The sequence below is a fragment of the Lampetra fluviatilis genome, chromosome 2 (assembly GCF_964198595.1).
Source record: "Lampetra fluviatilis chromosome 2, kcLamFluv1.1, whole genome shotgun sequence".
NCBI lineage: Eukaryota > Metazoa > Chordata > Hyperoartia > Petromyzontiformes > Petromyzontidae > Lampetra > Lampetra fluviatilis.
Genome location: NC_136276.1, coordinates 33,720,645 through 33,742,685, shown reverse-complemented (window position 1 = coordinate 33,742,685; position 22,041 = coordinate 33,720,645). Strand labels below are relative to the sequence as shown.

The 22,041-nt window shown below is 52.4% G+C and overlaps 1 protein-coding gene across 1 annotated transcript; it reads left to right on the top strand.

Moving 5' to 3' along the window:
- Nucleotides 1-1,533: 1,533 nt before the first annotated feature.
- EPHX2 (epoxide hydrolase 2) lies at nucleotides 1,534-20,990 on the top strand. The gene is made up of 19 exons (XM_078874894.1): nucleotides 1,534-2,199; nucleotides 4,890-4,977; nucleotides 5,595-5,751; nucleotides 6,702-6,892; nucleotides 7,649-7,771; nucleotides 9,141-9,221; nucleotides 9,376-9,471; nucleotides 9,976-10,054; nucleotides 11,272-11,306; nucleotides 11,437-11,463; nucleotides 13,182-13,267; nucleotides 14,373-14,487; nucleotides 15,590-15,658; nucleotides 16,632-16,674; nucleotides 17,570-17,672; nucleotides 18,479-18,548; nucleotides 19,008-19,088; nucleotides 19,975-20,033; nucleotides 20,304-20,990. Exons 1-19 carry the CDS (start codon nucleotides 2,108-2,110, stop codon nucleotides 20,386-20,388), a joined length of 1,680 nt encoding a protein of 559 aa, XP_078731020.1. The 5' UTR covers nucleotides 1,534-2,107; the 3' UTR covers nucleotides 20,389-20,990.
- Nucleotides 20,991-22,041: the final 1,051 nt, after the last annotated feature.

Here is a 22,041-nt window from a genome sequence, read left to right as displayed (position 1 = left end):
AAAAACAAAGAGTATGGATTCCTGCAGTCACGGAAGCTTCAAATCAAGATTACATCAATTATGTTTTAATAATCAGTCATCAATAACAATTAGCCAGCATCATAGTCACCAATTATGAACATTTATCAAAATAAGCCATCAATCATCACCGTCAATACTTATCCTTCAAATATCACTCTCCTGGTCACAAAAGCAAAGTTTGTGGGGAATAAGAGCCATTTTCTATACTTTTTAGGCAAAAGCAATGACGAAAATACATTCCTGCGGACGGAGTTGGTAGGAACGTTGGGTTGCTCGGTCAATGGCCAGGGTCAACGGCGGCGTGGTGTATTCCGCAAATATGCCCGACTGTGAGGGCGGGCACAAGCCGGCGTGAGTAGGTTAAACGTTGAGTTTTATAAGGGCACCACGGGGTGACCAGCCCCTCCCCACCCAGCCCCACCCCACCCAGCCCCTCCCCACCCTCCCCACCCAGCCCCTCCCCACCCTCCCCACCCAGCCCCTCCCCACCCTCCCCACCCAGCCCCTCCCCACCCTCCCCACCCAGCCCCTCCCCACCCTCCCCACCCAGCCCCTCCCCACCCCACCCAGCCCCTCCCCACTCTCCCCACCCAACCCCTCCCCACCCTCCCCTCCCAGCCCCACCCAGCCCCACCCTCCCCTCCCAACCCAGCCCCTCCCTCCCCATCCAGCCCCTCCCTGCACGACGGACGGGCACAATAATCCCCTGTGGGCTGGTGTAACCAGGAGGTTCCTACCAGTATAACACTTACTACTCAGGAACAAAAATTCTGTTACATAGTATAATTAGCCATGATCATCTTTTCCATCATCATAAGCAGTATCATCACTTTCACTACACTGTTAACTTCAGCATCATCAGCAACAGCAGCATAATCATCAGATACAAAGATCCCCCGTATAGCCTTAACATACTGTTGGGGCAAGTGCTGTTAGCGAATACCTATGAAGGCCGCCTTTGTCTCCCTAGTGGCGACGTTTAAACACCGCACCAAGCTACTCATTTGAGGCTGAGTCGACCTAGGGGAGGCCTGAGACCGGTTCAGATAATCGTCACTGGTCTTGGCTATGAGCGGGAATCGAACTCGGGTCGCCGGGTTCGTAGCGCAGCGCGTTAACCGCTCCACCACCGCTCCCCACATAACCATCAAACACGCGCATCCACACTCAATCCACTGCTGGATGAGGGCCTCCACGTGCGTTGTGGTTTTGGGGTAGGGCTAGTACCAGTGTGTGTGTCTCGTCATGGTGTAGTGACAGCACTGAGTCTCTATGACTCGTTAGTGTCAGCGGAAGGGGGCTGCAGTTGTTACAACCCGCACACCGCACGCTCGCCACTCGAGCTCACAGCCTGCTCATGTCGCCGTTCACATGGCCAGAGCTCCACCACCACCATCATCGTCGTCGCTGAACCCCGTTGTGGAAGTCGGCTCTACGGGGACGCAATCTGACCCCCGACTCCTCGTGGCGAAACCCTTCCGTGTCACGAGTGACGCGGGGAGACGTGGGGGGGGTGACGGGGAGACGCAGAGCCGCGTGTATTGCCCGCAGAGCGTTGCGGGTAGACGTGGAGTGTGTGGAGAGCGTTGCGGGGAGAGAGTTGGATAAGGGAGAGTGGCGAGACGCAGGGAAGAGTGTGGTGGGGAGGGAGTGGGAGACGAGTTGAGTGTACACTGAACGAGCTCGAGTGTGAGGAGTGTGAGGAGTGTGTGAGACACAGTGAGTGTGCGACCGGTGGTGTGTGTGTGAGAGGGGTGCGATTGGAGTGGTCAGTGAGTCTCGAGAGAGAGAGAGAGAGTCTGTGTGAGGAGTTCAGCGAGTGCGTGGAACACTGCGACACGTGCGAGCGAGCGAGTGAGTGTGCGTGTGTGTATGAGCGTGAGCGTTCACCTGGTCAGTCAGTGGGAGTGGTTATGGTGACGCCTACAGCCAGCAATTCGTCTGTGGTGGTGTGCCAGCGTGCTGGCTTATAAATAGTGAGCGTCGAGTGCCTGCCGTGTGTGTGTGACCGAGTCTTGTGTGTGTGTAAGTTGTAGCCAGGACACGTGTGTGGGTGATTGTCGAGTGGAGTGCTGCTGCTGCTGCGATGTCTCTGCGCGTCGCGATGTTCGATCTCGGAGGGGTGCTGGTCAAGCTGCCGCCGCCAAACCTCTTGCACGGCGCCTCCAGCCTGCCGAGGTGAGTGGTGCTCTGGTGAGCGAGGGGTGTACGGGGTGAGCTGCGTGTGGGTGAGGTGTGGTGAGATGTCACAACGTTGGCCATGCGTGGGGCTGGCCACCCATCCAACCTCGTGTGCCATTCACGCACTTGGCACAGGTGCTCGCTAACAGCACTTGCCCCAACATCATGCTAAGGCTATGCGGTGGTTCTTTGTATTTTTTGTTCGTGGTGTGTGTGTGTGTGTTGAGGGTGTGTGGGAGGGTGTGGTACAGGTGTGCATGGTTGTGTGTGTGTGTGTTGAGGGTGTGTGGGACGGGGCGGTAAGGTGTGCATGGTTGTGTGTGTGTGTTGTGTGTGTGTGTGTTGAGGGTGTGTGGGATGTGTGTGTGTGTGTGTTGAGGGTGTGTGTGTGTTGAGGGTGTGTGTGCTGTGTGTGTGTGTGTTGTGTGTGTGTGTGTTGTGTGTGTGTGTGTTGAGGGTGTGTGTGTGTTGAGGGTGTGTGGGACGGGGTGGTAAGGTGTGCATGTGTGTGTGTTGTGTGTGTTGATGGTGTGTGGGATGGGGCGGTACAGGTGTGCATGGGTGTGTGTGTGTTGTGTGTGTGTGTGTTGAGGGTGTGTGTGTGTTGAGGGTGTGTGGGACGGGGCGGTAATGTGTGCATGGTTGTGTGTGTGATGTTCGTGGTGTTCTAGTTGAATGCCCTGGGTGCTGGATGTCTTTGTTGAGTGGTTGTTGTTGTTGTTGTGTTGTTGTTGTCAGCGTGCAGGATTTTGCATTGCAGGATGTGCATGATGGTTCAGCATGGTCGCTCAGCAGACACTGACTCTTCATGCAATCCTAACTCGCACTACCGAGTTGCATAATTGACCTCTGCCAGGGCACTGTAAGTGCAGAGGCTCACGGAAGCACACAAACCCTGACACCGGCAGTCGTGGACGTGATGTGGCTCTTTAAAAAGGTTTCAGGTTTTTAGCAAAACAGAAACGCATGGCAGCATTCACGGACGTGACACGAGAGCGAAGAGTGATTGTGCGCCGTTCTCTTAAGTGACCGGAACAAGCACATCGCCCGTGTCGTCTTGGAGTTGGGGAATTGCGCTGCGGTGTTTTGGCCGCAAATGAACTCTGAACCCGGCTTGCCACGAATTCAATCCCTTGTTCTGTGGGCGACGTCGGAGGCGGCTAGTATCTGAGCCAGTCCTTGGTAAGCGCCACCCTCTGCTAGCCCCTACTGACCAGCGTGACGAGGTGTTGGCGGGATGCATCCGATGGGCTTCCGCTGGGGAGATGGAGTGATCAAATCAGGTAGGTAAAAAAATTAAATTAAATAAAAATTAATAAAAGTAATATTATTACTTTTATTAATTTTTTTTTACCTACGTGACTTTGCCGAAACAAACCTAAGAGTATGAATCCTTGCAGTCACGAAAGCTTCAAATCTAGAATGATCAAATCAGCTTTGTGAGCAATTTTGCCGAGCTGGGGCAGATCATTCTTTCGCACCGCGCGTAGCCAACCCCGCGAATCGGAGGTGCGGTTGTGTGTGCGCAGCTTGGGTCGGACTTCATCCAGCAGTGCATAGCTCATGGCTGATGATGAGTTATTCGTACTGAGAGTGCACACACAAATGCATGTTCAGCATGCAGCAGAAGCCGCTTGCAGCAACAACATACAATCTAAGTCGCTCGGTTGCGCAAGCCTTTCAGTGCCTCATTCTCTATGTGGTTTGGCAGACTTCCATTTAGCACACGCAACGTTTACTGTAACAAGCATTACAAAAAACTTGATTATGTTCATGTTTTGTTTCTTTCTTAAATTTGTTTGAAATAGTCTGTCACCAATCACGGTCACGAGGCCAAGGCTCCACTCGGAACTCCGATAGTGGAATGCATTTTTTCTTTGAGCACGGTCCGTGTAAGAAGATTTCATAGAACTACTCCTGAGAGCCTTTAGAGTAACCTTTGGTTCACATAATCGGGGAGGGGTGTGGGGTGCACTTTCCCACCCACTTTCCCTGCTACAGACAGTAGTGCCCATCATATGTTGGCAGTCACACTGCCATTTCTAATTCTCGAAGGCTGGAATGTGTTCAAATTATTAGTTGAGAGACAGGTTTTCACGTAAAAATTATATTTTGATGTAAGCAGATTATGTATGTACGTTGAACTTCTTTCGCACCGTACGTAGCCAACCGCACTGATCGGAGGTACGGGGGTGGTTGGGGAAGGACAACAAACTAACACACAAAAAGCAGTTCTCAAAGAAGTGAGTTTTCAATCAGCGGTGACTGAGCTGAGACCATGAGCCCGGTTTTTTTGTTACCGCATGCGGCTGAACCCAGGATCTCGGCGGTTGCCAGCTTGGCACTCTTGAGCCCTGAGCCACATCGCCATTCTCCTCGTTCTCTGCTCATGTTTCATTGCTTTTTTTTATAATCTAAGTTGTCTTGTGCTTGTTGTTGTTTGACTTGCATCCCACTGGGATGTTTGCACACAGCGTTGGTGTACGGTGCTTTTTCTGCAATATTTTGCTGTCTTTTCTTGGATTTTCTGTTTGCACATAGTCACTTTAAGATGTTTTCTTGTTCATGTTTTAATTTTTTTGTTTGTTGCGGTTGCACCCGATTCAAGAGCCGAATGGCTCACAGGGCTATACCTAATAAATGAAACTTGAAACTTGAAAATGTTCTTGTCGTCTCGCGACCGGCAGGGAGCTCCTGGAAGCTGTGTTCGATGTCAAGAACGAGAAGGACGTTTCTCTGCACAGACTGGAGCGGGGAGAGCTCACTCTGGAGCAGGTGACTTATTTACCATTTTGCTCTTCGACTGTAAACACTTCTTATCGGCAGCATCTTTTGCTCGTGCCAAAGTTTGGCCCGAGCCAAAGTTGAGCTTTGGTGCGGAAACTGGAATGGCACAAATCACAAAAAAAGTCGCAAATGTAGTGGAGGTTATTGGTAATAAACCGGCGACCTCTGGATTGCAATTCCAATGTGCTGCTCGCCGCTATGGCTCGGCAATAAAGATCCCCCGCATAGTCTCTAACAGACTTGGGGCAAGTGCTGTTTGCAAGCACCCATGAAGGCCGGCACGGTATCCACGATGGGGTGGGTGGCCAGCACCAAGCCCAACCGCCTTTGTCTCCCTCGTGGTGATGTGTACACACCGCACTAGGTACTCGTTTAAGGCTGAGTCGACCTAGGGGAGACCCAGCACCGGCCCGGGTAATTGCCACCGGCGTTGGCCACGAGCGGGAATCGAACTCGGGCCCCCAGGTTCGTGGCGTAGCGCGCTAACCGCCAAACTCGCGCTCCCCACGCACGCGCGCACGCATCCACACGTACACACGCGCACGCATCACTAATACGGTGGTGCCAACGGCGATTGACGACGCGCGCTTTGCCTGGCGGCGCAGTTCTACCCGGAGTTCAACGAGGAGTGCCAGCGGGAAGCGAAGCTGCGGGGCTTGAGCGTGGCCGAGGGCTTCACGGCCGAGCGGTTCTTCGAGAGGTTCTACGCGGGCAGCCTCAACGAGCCCATGCTCAGGGCGGCACAGCAGCTGCGCAGCCACGGTGCCGCATTCCCTCTTGTCACGCGTGTGTGTGTGCGTGTGTGTGAGCGTGTGTGTGAGCGTGCGTGTGTGAACGTGTGTGTGAGCGTGTGTGTATGAGCGTGTGTGCGAGCGAGTGTGTGTGCGTGCGTGTGTGTGAGCGTGTGTGTGTGAGCGAGTGTGTGTGAGCGAGTGTGTGTGTGTGTGAGTGTGTGTGTGAGCGAGTGTGTGTGAGCGTGTGTGCGTGTGAGCCTGCGCGTGTGTGTGTGAGCGTGTGTGTGTGAGCGAGTGTGTGTGTGAGTGTGTGTGTGCGCGAGTGTGTGTGTGCGCGCGTGTATGTGTGTGCGGGCGTGTGTGTGTGCGCGCAAGTGCGTGTGTGAGCGTGCGTGCGTGTGAGTGTGCGCACGTGTCTGTGTGTAAGCGTGTGTGTGTGAGCGCGCGTGTCTGTGTGTGAGCGTGTGTGTGTGCGGGCGTCGTGCTCGAAAATCCACACACCTCGTGTGCCGTGCCGGCCTTCGTAGGTGTTGCTGCTCGATGACAGCACTTGCCCCAAAAGTATGTTGAGGCTATACCGGGGGATCTTCTTTGTCCTTGTATGTATTTGGGGAGTGGTTGTGTAGCGGTTAGCGCGCTGCGCTACGAAGCCACCGGGCCCGAGTTTGATTCCCGCTGATGGCCAAGGTTGGTTTTGAAATTGGTCCTGGGCTTCTCCTAGGTCGACTCGGCCTCAATTGAATACCTGGTGCTGTGTGTAAACATCGTGTACCGTGTCTGCCTTCATAGGTGCTCGCTAACGGAGCTTGCCCCAACAGCCTTTTGAGGTTATACGGGGGGGGGGGGGGGGGGACATTCATTCCCAAACCGTAAACGAGCCGGAGAGTCCAACATTTCGTCGGCGCAGATCCCCCTTGAGACGCGTCGCTCACACCACCACCGCTGCCGTGCCTCCCCCCCCCCTATCGACGGTGCCAGGCTTCAAGACCTGCGTCCTGACGAACAACTGGGTGGACGACAGCGCGGCCCGCGGCACCACCTCCAAGTTCATGTCCGTACTGCGTCGCAGCTTCGACCTGGTGATCGAGTCGTGCCGCGTGGGCCTGCGCAAGCCGGACGTGGCCATCTACACGCTGGCCCTGCGGCAACTGGAGGCCACTCCGCAGCAGGTTCGCGCCCCACCTCCCCTCCCCTCCGCCTGCTTGCCGGAGTTGCAGAGATGCGCCGGGCGCGTGCACGCGCGCGTCCCGAAACCGAGCGAGGCCTGGCGCACGCGAACGCCCGGGGCGGCGTAGTGGCGCTTGGTTAATCGGACGTGACAAGTCACTTTTTTTTTTGTAGGTTCCCTGTAAGTCAGCACTTGGGAGGACGGATCGCACGCGTTCACAAAACTCTCTCCCCGTGGGTATGGGATTACTCTGGGTACTCGGGGTTTCCGCCCGAACGCATTGATGGAGCTGGCCAAAACTTGCCGATAAGGGAACACAGAGCTTTGGCAATTGTTCCGTCTGCCTTGCCAAGCGCTCCGTCTGTGCTTTCACCTGCGCCTCCCTGTGCGAAAGACCGTGCGCATCACGTGTTCTGCAGCGTTTTAAACTGCAATTTGCATTAATCGCGCAGTATAAAACACAGTTATTATTAGCAATAGATGCTAATTGGACCGTCGACATATTTTTCACGAGACGGGAAAACTTCCATTTGGAACTTTATTCGTAAGCAGTGCACCACATTGTGCTACAAAAGCAGACCTGGACAATTTAAGTCAGAACAACTTCTGAATTCGCCACGACTGGACCACAACGGGGCACACGTGTACGTACGTTGATCTTCTTCCGCACCATACGCGTTCCACACGTCAGTCGACCGAGAAAACGATCGATCCATCGCGGCGGGCTGAGAGGCGTTGCCCGTGCCGTGGCGCGCAGGTGGTGTTTCTGGACGACATTGGCGCCAACCTGAAGCCAGCCAAGGAGATGGGGATGACCACCATCCTGGTGGCGGACACCGCAGTGGCGCTGCGCGAGCTGGAGGCCGTCACGGGCGTGAAGGCAAGCGGCTTCCGGGGGGGGGGGGGGGGCTGGGGGGGGGGTAGAGGGGGATGAGTCCCCCCCCCCACTCCCCTGTCTCTTACTCACTTATTATCGTTTTACTGTCTGTGTTCCACACGTGATGACTCCTTACGTGATGATGATGATGATGACGACGAGAGACAAACTGCCTGCGATAGTTGGAGAGGGGCCCGGGCGAAATGCACAAAGCGAGTTCCAATATTATCCGACCAATTCATCTATATGGGGCGGCCGCAGCCTTTCCTCGTACACTCAGTGGGCGAGAGGCAGAGCGGACTGCGCGGTTGAACGAGAGCCGAGAGCATCTTCTTGGTTCTTTCGGTAAAGTCACGTAGAATGGAAATAATAAAATAATAAAATAAAACATTATAAGATAATTCTACGTGACTTTACCGAAAGCACCAAGAAGATGAATCCCTGCAGTCACGAAAGCTTTAAAGCGGAGAGCCTGTTAATCACTCCGTCCGAGTGTAACTAACACCGTGGGCATTATCGCCGTTCCGGATTGTCAAGTACAAATGGTTAGAAGACTTACGGCAGACTTTATCTTAAGCAAAGTGCAGTGGAAGAACTTCTAATTAGCCGTTATTAGAACTGGAAATACAGCGCGCAATTACGATTGTAATTCTATCTCATTGCAAAATTTGGTTGTGGTAATTGTTTTTTTTATTTAACGGTGAGCTGAAAATAATCATACTTTGCACGTGAAACGCTTGTTCTTGTGACCTTTTAATTAGTTTGGTTGTGTCGGGTGGTGGAGGGGTCTTCAAGACACAAATGTGTCCAGATCGTTAACGTGCCCCCACCCAAAAGTCAGTCATGAAACAAAAACAAAGCTGCGGAAAAGCTGACACCGCGACTATCGTCACATCTTTAGAGTCGATGTCGCGGTAACCCTGGTGCGGAGTGAGCCTGAGTCAGTCAGAGTGAGTCAGAGTGAGCCTGAGCGAGTCTGAGTGAGTTAGTCGGAGTGAGTCTGAGCGAGTGAGTCGGAGTGAGTCTGAGTGAGTCGGAGCGAGTGAGTCTGAGTGAGTTTTAGCGAGTGAGTCGGAGTGAGTCTGAGCAAGCCTCAGCGAGTGAGACAGAGTGAGTCTGAGTGAGTCTGAGTGAGTTAGTCGGAGTGAGTGTGAGTGAGTGAGTGAGTCTGAGTGAGTCACAGTGAGCCTGCGTGAGTGAGTCTCAGCACGTCTGAGCAAGCGAGTCAGAGTGAGTCTGAGCGAGTTTGAGCGAGTGAGTTGGAGTGAGTCTGAGCAAGCCTCAGCGAGTGAGACGGAGTGAGTCTGAACGAGCCTGAACGAGCCTGAGCGAGTCGGAGCGAGTCATTCAGTGTCGTCCCACGTGGGTGCAGCTGGCGCCAGACAACGCCGCCGCCCTCGCTCCCGTGCCGTGCGAACCGGAGGATGTGTCTCACGGCTTCATCGACATCAAGGTGCGTGCTACAGTCGTAGTCGCAGCCTGAGCGACAGGTTTACATGTACTGGATGCGGTTGTCCCGGGTGCGGAGATTATTCCTGGGCAGCTTGATCGACCCGAGTAAGTAGCACTGGACGTAGCGTAACAACAACGTTGTTTTGAACCCGCAGCCCGGCGTGAAGCTGCACTACGTGGAGATGGGCGAGGGGCCGGTCGTGTGCCTCTGCCACGGCTTTCCGGAGAGCTGGTACTCGTGGAGATACCAGGTACGTGCCTTGTGGGGGAGCCTGAGGCGGCGGGGGGGGGGAGCTGTGCCCCTCTCGCCCACTGCTGAAGGCTCAGCATCGTCCGTTCACCCCTATCCTCCCTCGATGTGAGGGTTGCCCGCGAGAGGAGCTCTCTGACGCCACAGGAGGCAGTTCTTGCGAGGAGTTGCCTGCAACCGAGCCCTGCGCAAGCACGTGCAGCGTCGTCAATATCCCAGCTCTTCTGGGTCGACCCTGGTGCTCGCTTTACCCGGGATCCCGAGCCTTGAGTAACCGTAAATTGTTACGGGAAAATGTTGGCAACATCATTTCGCACACCGACAGCGGTTGTGCCTTCAAAGTTCGCCACATTTAACAGACACACGTACGTAATTGGGTTGTGGTGAACTCTCTGACCCCCCCGCTCCCTCCCCCGTTGTCATAATACTTTCATTTTATATCGCGTCATTCGTGACAATAGCATCCCACAACGCTGAGACTGTGGCTGCGCCGTGATGTGTGCAGATCCCTTGTCTGGCTGACGCTGGCTACAGGGTCATAGCCTTTGACATGATCGGGTATGGAGACTCGAGCCATCCACAAGGTAACGCAGTGGATGCCACGTTTGCAGGTCGAAGGGGGGAACTCAATACGTGGTTGTAAGTGGGAGTGCTTTGGGAGTGGGTGGGCACTTTGGTGAGCGATTGCGCGCACTGTGTTGCGTCATCAGCAGCGGAAGGGACATACGTATTGGTCAGCTGAGGGGTTTTATTGGAAACTTGAAGACGCTTGTGAAATGCCATGGCTTAAGCTCCCATATTTTCTGTTTTTTTTTACATAACGATTCCCAACTAGAAATGCTAGATAATTGGGAAGACCGTTTATACATTTCATAAATCCCCGAAGTGTTTTGTTATATATTCTTGGTTCTTTCGGTAAAGTCACGTAGAAGCGAACCAATAAAATAATACAAATATAAAACAATACAATTCTCACGACGTTACGACTGCAACACAAGCAATCATCATCAGGTGTGAAATCCACAGCAAGAAAATTTGAAAAAAGTTATATCTTTTTTTACATCAGCCCTATTATGTCAGTCCATACGGCGGATGACGATCTCCCCATAGACACGTGATTATGGAGGTCGTTTTCATCAAACTTGGTCACTGCTGGATACTAATAGCATGGTGAGAACTCTTGCTGATTGTGGAGTTTTAAATTAATTAACTAGGTCAATACTATAGGTTCATGGTTCCCTTAAAGTTAGAACGAGCCCTTATCCAACTCTGCACAACGACAGTTACTCAAGGGTGGTTACTCAACAGACCCCGAAACTTCCTTTTTTCCACTGTCACTTCTGAGGCCAGGCCAGCTCAGCACCCCCCCCCCCGCCCCCCCGGTAACGAGCGGTTTCCCCACTGGATGTATGACCATAGTACCATGCCTGCCGTGCCAGAGCCAAACCGTAATACGCCAGTTTCACGGGGGACGTCTGAAACCGAATGGACGGTGCTCACGACGCGTTCATCGGGGCGTGCCCACCGTGACGTCACCGTGACGTCACCGCGCCGGCGTCGTCGTCATCCGCTCACGTCTCGTAATCGCTCGTTGGCGGCACGGCTCGGCTCGGCACGGCTCGGGTTCCGCAGTGGAAAAACGACACCGGCAACCCCTGAGCCGCGACCGGAGGGGGAGGGGCCTGGCTCATTGCGGGGCCGTCACGGTCTCGGTTGTGCGGTGGAAAAAGAGGCTCTTAGAGACAGATCTGTTGTAACGTTTCGGAAACTAATGAGTCGTCGCGGTCTTTTATGCTTTCAGATGTCGAGGAATACTCGCAGGAAAATATCTGCAAGGTATTTAAAATGTTTGCGGCAAGAAATAAAGCTGTCTATACAACGTTGAGCAACACGAGCACATGTTTACACACACGGTGATTGTTCAAAAGGCGGTGTTAACAATGCATGCTCTTTGTTTGTTTTCTAGGGAATTATAAGCTTTTTGAACAAGCTGGTGAGTTCATATGTTTAAGCGCAAACACACACACGTGGAATTGCGTGGACGACAATATACGATGCAAAGGAGACTATCACTGACCCTGTTTTGACACCCTGTATATGCAAAGTATGCAAAGTATGATCTGTGTTTTGATTTAGTGCGCTGATCTTAAAGGTGCATTGAAAAATGTTGATACTCCGACTGATGCTCCTGCTGTTGTGGAGTGACTCATGCAGCCAGCTATGGCTGCAGGGTTTGGTAGTGCATGTTGTTTACGTCGTTTCTTGTGAAAATTCGGCCACAGTTCCTATGATCACTGTTTCATTGCTTGTATGGCTTTATTTTGGTGATTTTTGAAAAGTTTTTTTGGTTTGGCCATGTTTATTTGTTGTAGTACAGAGTTAGACTTAATGCCTTAATCTAAGTTGTCTTGTGGTTGTTGTTGTTTGACTTGCATCCCACTGGGATATTTGCACAGGGTTGGTGTACGGTGCTTTTTCTGCAATATTTTGCTGTCTTTTCTTGGATTTTCTGTTTGCACTCAGTCACATATTCACTTTAAGATGTTTTCTTGTTCATGTTTTTTTGTTTGTTGCGGTTGCACCCGATTCAAGAGCCGAATGGCTCACAGGGATATACCTAATAAATGAACATTGAACTTTGATATACTGTTTGGTCTTTTGGTAAAGTCACGTAGATATAATTTTTTTTTAAATAATCACGACGTTTCGATCGCAACACAAGCAATCGTCTTCAGGTGAAAAAATACAGCAGAACTGCTGAGGCAGGAGAAATATGAGTTCTATATTTTTTCATTATTTTTCTATCTACGTGACTTTACCGAAAGACCCAAAAAGTATGAATTCCTGCAGTCACGAAAGCTTTAAGTCAAGATTTAACCCCGTATATATGTTTTCATCCTGCGCGTATTGATATCTGTTTTGAAAACATGTGTGAGTCTGCAATGGTGTTTTATCAAGAGTATTTTTTTTTCAGATCACACCGAATGACCCCATAATCGAGTTTTTTTTGGGTTAGTTCGCGTAAATATATAAATGTGACGTTAAGCCCGCCACCACCCGACACAGCCAACTAGTAAGGGTTGTCACATAAACAGAACGTGACAATTCGTCACTAGTACAGCACACCGGTGTGTTGGAGAGCCAAGCCACAACATTTACCATCTGAGTACGACGTTTCGCCAGTAATTACAACCAGCTTCATCAGGCGACAGCCAGATTTGTGGAGAAGTCCACCTGTTTCGTTTCTTAAATAGAGGCATAGACGTGACAACCCTTACTAGTTGGCTGTATCGGGTGGTGGCGGGTTTAACGACACATTCATATATTTACTTGATCTACCCCAAAAAAACCCTCTATTATGGATGACATTGGCGACAAACATTTCCACGTAGTGAGCTGTGCGGGAAAGCACGCCCTCTCGTTTGTGGATAAAGCAAAAGGCAACTTGAACGGATTTCAGCAGTAGTTCTGTGACGTATCCTTCCACGTGCCGTTCTCAAACGAGCAAGGTGACGCACTGTGCTGTAGGAGAGTTTCGAACGGACGATGTGATTTCCGGTTGTACCGCTTACTTGTTCGGCACGGCATTCGACGTTTCAGAGAGCCTTCGGTTGATGAAAGACCTCCGAGCACGTGGCGTGAAACGTCGGACAATTGAAATAACAATCGAGAGAGACCACAAATGTTTCTCTGGCTGGGTGTGTTGACCAGGGGATTATTCAGGCCACGTTCCTGGGCCACGACTGGGGCGGTGCGGTCGTGTGGAACCTCGCGCTGAAATTCCCCGAGAGGCTCCGGTGAGACCCGAATGGGCGTTGCAGACGATTGAGGCAAACTCCAGCTGGTGTTGGTGGTGGTGGTGGTGGCGGCGGTGGTGGTGGTGGTGGCGGCGGCGGCGGTGGTGGTGGCGGTGGTGGCGGCGGTGGGAAAACTTGTGTTTCAAATTCGTAGTCACATTTTACTTGACGAGCTGCGTGAATACGAATTCAAAGTCACGTGTGATTTTTACTGCCCTCTCAATGAGCGTTGAGGCATCGGTGTGCGTCTCCTGTGTCTAGCCCTGAGCCAGTGGAGGAAAGTCCACATTCCTATGGAGGGGGACGAGTATGTCCATAAGCTAACCGCTGCAACCAGTGTTAACTTTTCATATTATTGAACCAACTAGGATTTGTACTCGCAACCTTCTGATTGCGAGCCGTTCACTCTCCTGCTAAGCAGCCCGGCTGGATACTGATTACACCTTAATCATAGCTGGCAGGTCACCTGTGATGCATGGTGGTTGCCCATCCAAGCACGATCCAGGCTCAACCCTACTTAGCATCTGAGATCTGATAAGTTCAATGATGCATTCAGGTCGATTTGATCAGAGAAAATGGGCTCTTACCTGGTAAAAATGATCATCATACTTACTGTATATATATAAACAAGTTTTGCTGGCTGGCACGCGGCCGGGAAAGTGCGTGGTGGAGACATCACGCCTTAAAGAATATGACACGCACCCATGAGGCCGTACGGCTGATGGGGATGTGTGAAAAATATTTAAGAATTTTAATGCGGGTGGACAGATCTGGGAATGTGACATAACGTCTGCTTTAAATATACATGTTAAATTGTCTATCACGTCTTTCCAGCACATTTGCATCTCGCATTCCCCGAGGAACCCCAGGCGAGCCGGAGAGGCAGCGAACCAGCGCCAAGCTCTGCGGTCCTCTAGTATATAAAAGTATTTCGTTCAGCCACTGAGTATTTTACATAGTAATGAAGATCGGGTTTTGCTGCACCGCCCCTCGGCTGCCCACCACACAGCAGCCTCCAGCACCCCCAGCATGCAGCTCTCGCCCCTCTCCGAGTTCACCCGAACAATCCCCCCCCCCCCCCCTTGCGCGTTGTCACACGCGGCAGGGCGGTGGGCGGCATCAACACCCCGTTCCTGCCGACCAACCCGAGCGAGAGTCCCGTGGAGAAGATGGCGAAGAAGCCTGGCGTGTTCGACTACATGCTCTACTTCCAGAAGCCGGCGAGTGAATCAACAGCGACGGCGCACGTCCATCGCCGCCGTCGCCAACGCGTCTCGGCCCGCCGTTCGTGTCCGTACTTCATCGCTCGCGTCTTACGTCTTCAGCCGTCGATTGGCCCGTCGGCCGTTGATAACCTCACTGGGTGGTCGAAGCGGGTGTGTGGAGCAATGTGGAATTCATGGGCAAGGGGATCAACAGAGCTTGGCTATGCCCAGGAGACAAGTTTGTCCACGCGTGTGGGTGTGCGCGCGCGCGTGTGTGTGGAGTGGCAGTTTAGCGGTTAGCGCCCTGCGCTATGAACCTAGCGACCCGGGTTCGATTCCCGCTCACGGCTAACACCAGTGACGATTATCTGAACCGGTCCTGGGCCACCCCTAGGTCGACTCAGCCTTAAATGAGTACCTGGTGCGGTGTGTAAACATCGCCACTGGGGAGACAAAGGCGGTCGGGCGTGGTGCTGGCCAACCAGCCGCTCGTGTAGGGTGCTACTCGCTAACGGCACTTGTCCCAACAGTGTGGGATCTCTTTGTCTTTTGTGTCTGAGGACACTTCACTTGTTTTACAAACAAATATGAAACCCATAAACCAGTGGCTATGAAACTCGCCACAGCTCACCGCTGCCCAGATCCGTTGCAGGTTTTGAGCAAGAATGGTCCTAAAATACTGCACCCTCACATAAAAGATGTATTTATTTATTTCAAAGACGTTTATAGGAGCAGGCGGTGTGCATTGCCATAGGTAGCGCGTTGCAGAGGTTCGCGGTTCGAATCGGGCTGGCCGCCCTGGTTAATACTGCGGGTGCTTTCACCGTAGAATATGTGCCGATAAAGACGAGCTAGCCATTGCGTGCCGGAGCGACGGTCCAAAAGTGCCGAAATCGAAAAAATAAACACCGCAAATCACTAATTTGGGATCGCGCGCAGCAACATAGCCACCCTGCGAAACTGCCGCACACTGCGTCTGTGAAACGCAGCGCCTTTGTGATAGCCTTGCGCTATTAGAATGACACGAACATAAAATGTGCTAAATAATAATTATTATTATTACGAACGGCCGCGTGCTAATTTGGATGTTTGACGCTCGCTGTGTGGCCACGCGTAGGGAGTGGCCGAGGCAGAGTTCGAAAAGAACCTGGAGCGGACGTTCAAACTATTCTTCAGGTATCCGGAGGTGAGGAGGGGTCATGTGAGTGTGCGTGCGTGCATGAGTGTGCGTGCATGTAGAGCGATAGTGCAACAGTTAGCGAGCTGCGCTACGAACCCGGCGACCCGAGTTCGATTCCCGCTCACGGCCAACACCAGTGACGATTATCTGAACCGGTCCCGGGCCTCCTCTAGGCCAACTCAGCCTCAAATGAGTACCTGGTGCAGTGTAAACATCACCACTAGGAATACAAAGGCGGCCAGGTGTGGCGTTGGCCACCCACCCCTCCGTGTGCTGTGCCGGCCTTCATAGGTTCTCGCTAACAGCACTTGTCTCAAAATTCTTCTAAGGCTATACGGAGTATCTTTGTCTTGTGTACGGAAGCGGTGGCAGAGTGGTTAGCGCACTGCGCTGCAAACCCGGTGACCTGACTTCGATTCCCGGCCACGGCCAACGTCAGTGATATCTAAACATCTTCTTCTTGGTTCTTTCGGTAAAGTCACGTAGAAGGGAAATAATAAAATAATAAAAATAAAACATAATAAAATAATTCTCACGACGTTTCGGCCACAACGCAAGCAGCCGTCTAAACATCTGTGCAGAGTGATGTCACGTCTGGGCCTCAGCCTCGTGTTCTTGGCTGGCATACACCGGTGTCTCGAGTGATTTGTTTGATCCATGGATCACGGAGTGGGGGAGGAGGGCGGGGGTAGGACCGGCGCCATTCCTTTGAGGGTTTGCCGTACCAAGACGGGGGCGGTGTGTCCAAAAGAAGCGACACTGCAGCCGTCCGTCACTTTTTGGACACGGGGCTGTGTGGTGTGAGAGCCCCCCCCCCCCCCCCCCAGAGAACGTCTTTATCAACGGAGAGACATGGGTGCGCTGATGCGTTCGTAGCCGGTGTGAGCTCGCCTATGAATAATCGCACGTATGATTGTGCACTCTGCTAACATGGCCCGGATGCACTCACGTTTGATGTTGTGTGTGGCTGTCTTCACAGGATCGGGACCCTAAAATAAACACGTCCAACGTCAGGGAGAGAGGTACGGTGGAATTGTTTCGGTTTTAGATACACGTTCAAAAACAACAACACTGCTATGTACAATCGTTGAGTCTAACCACGAATTCGAGTGCTAACAGACACTTGCGTTACGAATTACCAGAGGTGGGACAAAGTCATTGTTATGCAAGTCCAAGTCGAGTCGCAAGTCATCAAATTCATGACTCGAGTCTGACTCGAGTCCAAGTCACATGACTCGAGTCCACATCTCATAGGTGGGACAAAGTCATTGTTATGCAAGTCCAAGTCGAGTCGCAAGTCATCAAATTCATGACTCGAGTCTGACTCGAGTCCAAGTCACATGACTCGAGTCCACACCTCTGCGAATTACTTACTCGCGCAGTTGCGGATCACACACTCACCTATCATCACGTTTTAAAGTTGTAATGGATGAGAGTTAACCAGCTTCTTCTTGCATTGAGCAAGGTTATTGTGAGAGATTGGGGTAAATAAGACAGTTGAGCAGAATTCCACATCGGAGCAAGGAAGCAGAAAGAGAAGTGGTGTTGTGACCTGCGGTGTGGTGAGTGAGTGGATGAGTGAAATAGTGAGTGGGTGAGTGTTCGAGTGAGTGGGTGAGTGTTCGAGTGGGTAAGTGAGTGGGTGAGTATTTGAGTGAGTTGGTGAGTGAATGCGTTGGTAGGTGAGTAGAGTGTGCTGTGACCTGCCGTGCGGTGAATGAGCACATTTTGGATGGGACGAGCATTCGGTATCTGGAGAACCAAAGTCCTCGACACAGGGTGGAGGATTCGGCAGGTGAAGCAGCAGCGATGGGGGCGACTGACCGCCGGTGAGCGAGCGACTGCGTGTGTTGAACTTCTTTCGCACCGCACGTAGCCGACCGGGCTAATCTGATTCCGACACTCGTTGCTGTGCAGGGGGGTTTTTGGTCGGCTTGCCGGAAGACCCCGCGATGAGCTCGCTGCTCAGCGACAAGTCCCTGCAGGTGTACGTGCAGCAGTTCACCAAGTCGGGATTCAGGTTCGTACAGCCCCTCCCCCACCCAGCCCCTCCCAGCCCCTCCCCACCCAACCCCATCCAGCCCCACCCTCCCCTCCCCACCCAGCCCCTCCCTGCACGACGGACGGACACAATAATCCCCTGTGGGCTGGTGTAACCAGGATGTTCCCACCAGTATAACACTTACTACCCAGGAACAAAAATTGTGTTACATAGTGTAATTAGCCATGATCATCTATACATCATTATAAGCAGTATCATCACTTTCACTACACTGTTACCTTCAGCATCATCATCAGCAGCAGCATAATCATCAGATACAAAGATCCCCCGTTTAGCCTCAACAGACTGCTGGGGCAAGTGCTGTTCGCGAGCACCTATGAAGGCCGGACTGGTACAGGGGGGCGGGGGGTCTGGCCAGCTCCATACCCGACCACCTTTGTCTCCCTGTGGCGATGTTTACACCAGGATTGTACGGCAGCTGCAGCACAAGTGCCAAACCCGGGCACTCCAATATTCTGAATTTTTGCTCTTTTAAGCGCTGATTTTGCATGCGCATGTGTGTGTATGTTGAACCTCATTCGCACCGTGCTAATTGCCCGTCCCTCCGTACGGATCACTCTGACGTTGTTGCGCTTGTTCCGGGCCGATGCACCACGGATCTCCTTTGCAAACGACCCGGGTGACTGGCTAAATGGGGCTTTGTGCGTCACGGACAAAATTATTGAGTTGCGTTGTCGATTGACATCGGGCGGAGACGTGGCCCAGCGGTAGTGGCCGGCTTGTTGCTGCCATTCACAAGTCCCTTGTGCCGTGCGCGACTACAGGGGGCCCTTAAACTGGTACCGCAACATGCTGGGCAACTGGAAGTGGCTCTCGCCGTCGGCAAAGTGGAAGGTGAGTTATGGGTGCCGAGTCGCATTGTCAGCTGGTGGTGGTTGTGATAGGTGATGGTGGTGGTTGTGATAGGTGATGGCTGATGGTGGTGGTGGTAGTGATAGGTGATGGCTGATGGTGGTGGTCGTGGTGGTGGTGATAGGTGATGGATGGTGGTGGTGGCTGCGATGACGGTGGGGGTGGTGTCGGTGACACGGTGGTGATGATGATAGCGCCGTGGTGGTGGTGGCGGTGCGATGGAGGTGGTGGTTGTTGGCGGGGGCAGTGATGATGGTGGTGGCAACGTAGTGGAGGTGGTGGTTGTAGGTAACAGCAGCAGTGGCGGTTCCCACGACCGCTATGGCAACCCTCGGCATGAGCCACCGCCGGTCTCACCGTGCCCTCGCCGCGTTGCCAGCGTGGCGGGGGGGCGTCTCGACGGCGTCGTGTAGGCCTCGTGTTGGGTGCCGTGCTCCCTAGGTGCGAGTCCCAGGGCTGATGGTCACGGCAGAAAAGGACTCCGTCTTGTCCCCACTGATGACCACAGGCATGGAGTCTTGGGTACGCACAGACTTGCACGCACGCACGCATCCGCATGTGTGCACACACACACACAGACCACAGAGCCCCCCCCCCCCCCCCGTGTAGCCTGCACAGGGCTGTTGGGGCAAGTACTGTGAAGCGAGCAGCACCTATGAAGGCCTGCACAGGCGTACGACGGTAAGGTGTGGTCAGCACCACGCCGGGCCGCCTTTGTCTCCCCAGTTATGATTCTTACATATCGCACCAGGTGCTCGTATAAAGCTCACAATCGGTTCCAATATTCGCCACCGATGTGAAGGCCTGGTGGGGAATTGAACTCGCGTCGCCGGGTTGGTAGCACAGGGCGGTGCAGCGCGCTAAGCACTGCGCTACCACTGCCCAAAGACAAATGCACACCGATACACACGCGCATAGAATATTGGTTTACGTAAACGTATTATGCTCATTTTCTTTTCCAACGTCTAATTATAAAAGTAGTACGGTATGCGTCCGTTCATGTGAGATGACAATTTAAATAAACTGCAGTCACTCTTTAATCATCATCATCAGCCATGGTCCATCCATTGCTGGATGAAGGCCTCTCCAATCCGCTGTCATCTATCTCCCTTGAACTGACGGTGTAACAATCCGACTAGCACTTGCACGTGGACGGATTTCATCGCTCCATCTCATCGGCGGACGTTAACCCCCTCGCAAAGAGACGCAACTCATTCCTTGGCCGCCACGCTTCTTGACCATCGGCCACCGTCCCCGAAGCTCTAACTTGACGCCGTTACCTTCTGCCGCTATTGCGTTTGGCGATGACGTCCATGTTGTACGCATGTACGTACATGCGCACGTATGTGTCGACATTCTTTCGCACCATATGTAGCCAACCGTGCTGATCGCGTCGCTGCTTCCGCAGGTGCCGAACTTGACCCGAGCCCACATCGAAAACTGTGGCCACTGGACTCAGATGGAGCGGTAAGAGCGTCGCGGATTCGTGCAATTCGAGTGGCGTGTGGGGCACGGCAAACATCCGTTGCCGACTCATTACATTCACTCTCTCTCTCGCCACAGACTTGTGGCTGCATCCGATCAACCGCTAGTGTCGTGACTTGGAAGGGGGGTCGCGTGGGGGGGGGGGGGGGGGAGCGTTGCCAGCGAGAGGACGCCTTGGAAAGGGAACTCGCTCGGAAGGGGTTTGACCAAAGAGGTTGCCAGGTTTAATGCACCTTTTTTGTTATATTGCAGCCCTGCTGAGCTCAACAAGATCCTGGTTGAGTGGCTGGCAAAGGTGCACGAGCCGGGCGCGCAACAGAAGCAAGCCAAGCTCTGAAGGAGCCGTGCCTTGGCTGGGTCATGTAGCCCCCTTGCATGCCCAACAACCGCATGCCCAAGCAGCTTCTGTTTGGCCGGATAGAGGGGGGGTCTAAATGGGCACGACACAGGCTGGAGAAGAGATGGAGCTGATGCGGTACAGGAGGATGTAGAGCTGAATGGACTTGCCGAAGACTGGTACCAGCGGTGTCAAGATCGGCCTCTGTGGAGGAGGCTCTTGGACGCTACTGGGCAGTTTGAGGCAGTCGCCCTCCAACAACAACGGAGGGTAGAGGAGCGACGCTCACAACAACGAGCAGAGCACCGGGCGGCTAAAATTCAGCAAGTTGGCACAGTAGGGGGCACAGGTGGTGGCATCTGCCAGTCATCTCAGTCAGTCAACCCATGGCACCTGGGTCTATCCCGTGACCTCCTGTCAGCACCTCACGTGGCCTCAAAGTGCACCTGGCCTGGCACAGGCGCCGTGGTGACGTCACCGTCACTTAGTGGCGAATGGCGGCTATTGGTATATTAGTATTGGTGGCTTACACATTGAACAAGTGAAGCGGGAGTGCCTGCAGTGGTTAATTGGTGGTGGTTATACATCCAAGCAATCAATAAACATTCAATCAATAAATGTCCTCCGTGTGTCCATGAGAGTGGAGTTGGCGATGAAGTGATTTGCGTGCTGTGCTCTGAACGCGACGGGACCAGAGTTTTTAATTCGGGGCCGCCACGGCTGACATCGGTGACAAGCGATGACAGAATGGGTTCCCACCCCACACAAGCTCTGAACCAGCCAGCATTGACCATCGTGGAGATGTATGGTCAAATAAAAAAAATCATGACCCACGTGGGGAGGCCTTGAGGTGGCTTGAGAATGGTTGGGAGTGTATTTTTGTCTTCTAGCCCAGCTTGTGATCGTCCCACTGCTTTTAAACATAATCAGAATCTTTATTTAGTAGCCTGGAGGAATCCAATGACCTATCAAGTTATTTTTTTCACAGATATCCAGTGATCGTAAAACTAAACTATTTTGTATTTGACCAGGTAAAGCCCACCGAGCCATAAATCTCTTTTTCAGAAGCGACCTGGCCACACATTATTGCTCAACGAAGTGGCTTATCGCGTGAAAATGTTTCGCAGCCAAATACTCTACACGCATATTCCTAAATGTGGAGGGGAAAAAACTCCGAAAACCCGAAGAAAAATCCACGCGACCACTGGGAGAAAGACACGCAAACTCCAAATATACAAGCGTCAGGGTCGGGATTGAACCAACGATCTCCTGTATACCAGGAGAGGTTGTTAACATCTCGCCACTGTGTAGAGGGCACAACAAGAAACCCACCAAGCTGGGTTCATGGTCCCATTCGCTGTGCCGTCATCTTCTGGCCATCTCGGCATCAACGTAGATTTATATATATATCCAAATTCGACCCATATCTGCAGACGCCGCGCATAGTACGAAAAAAGTATTTTGAAAAGAAAAGAGTTTTCACGTCTTCTTGGTTCTTTCGGTAAAGTCACGTAGAATGGAAATAATAAAATAATAAAAATAAAACATAATAAAATAATTCTCACGACGTTTCGGCCACAATGCAAGCAGCCGTCCTCAGGTGGAGAACAGGTCTGTCGAGAAGATAGTCATTATTTTTATTATTTTATTATT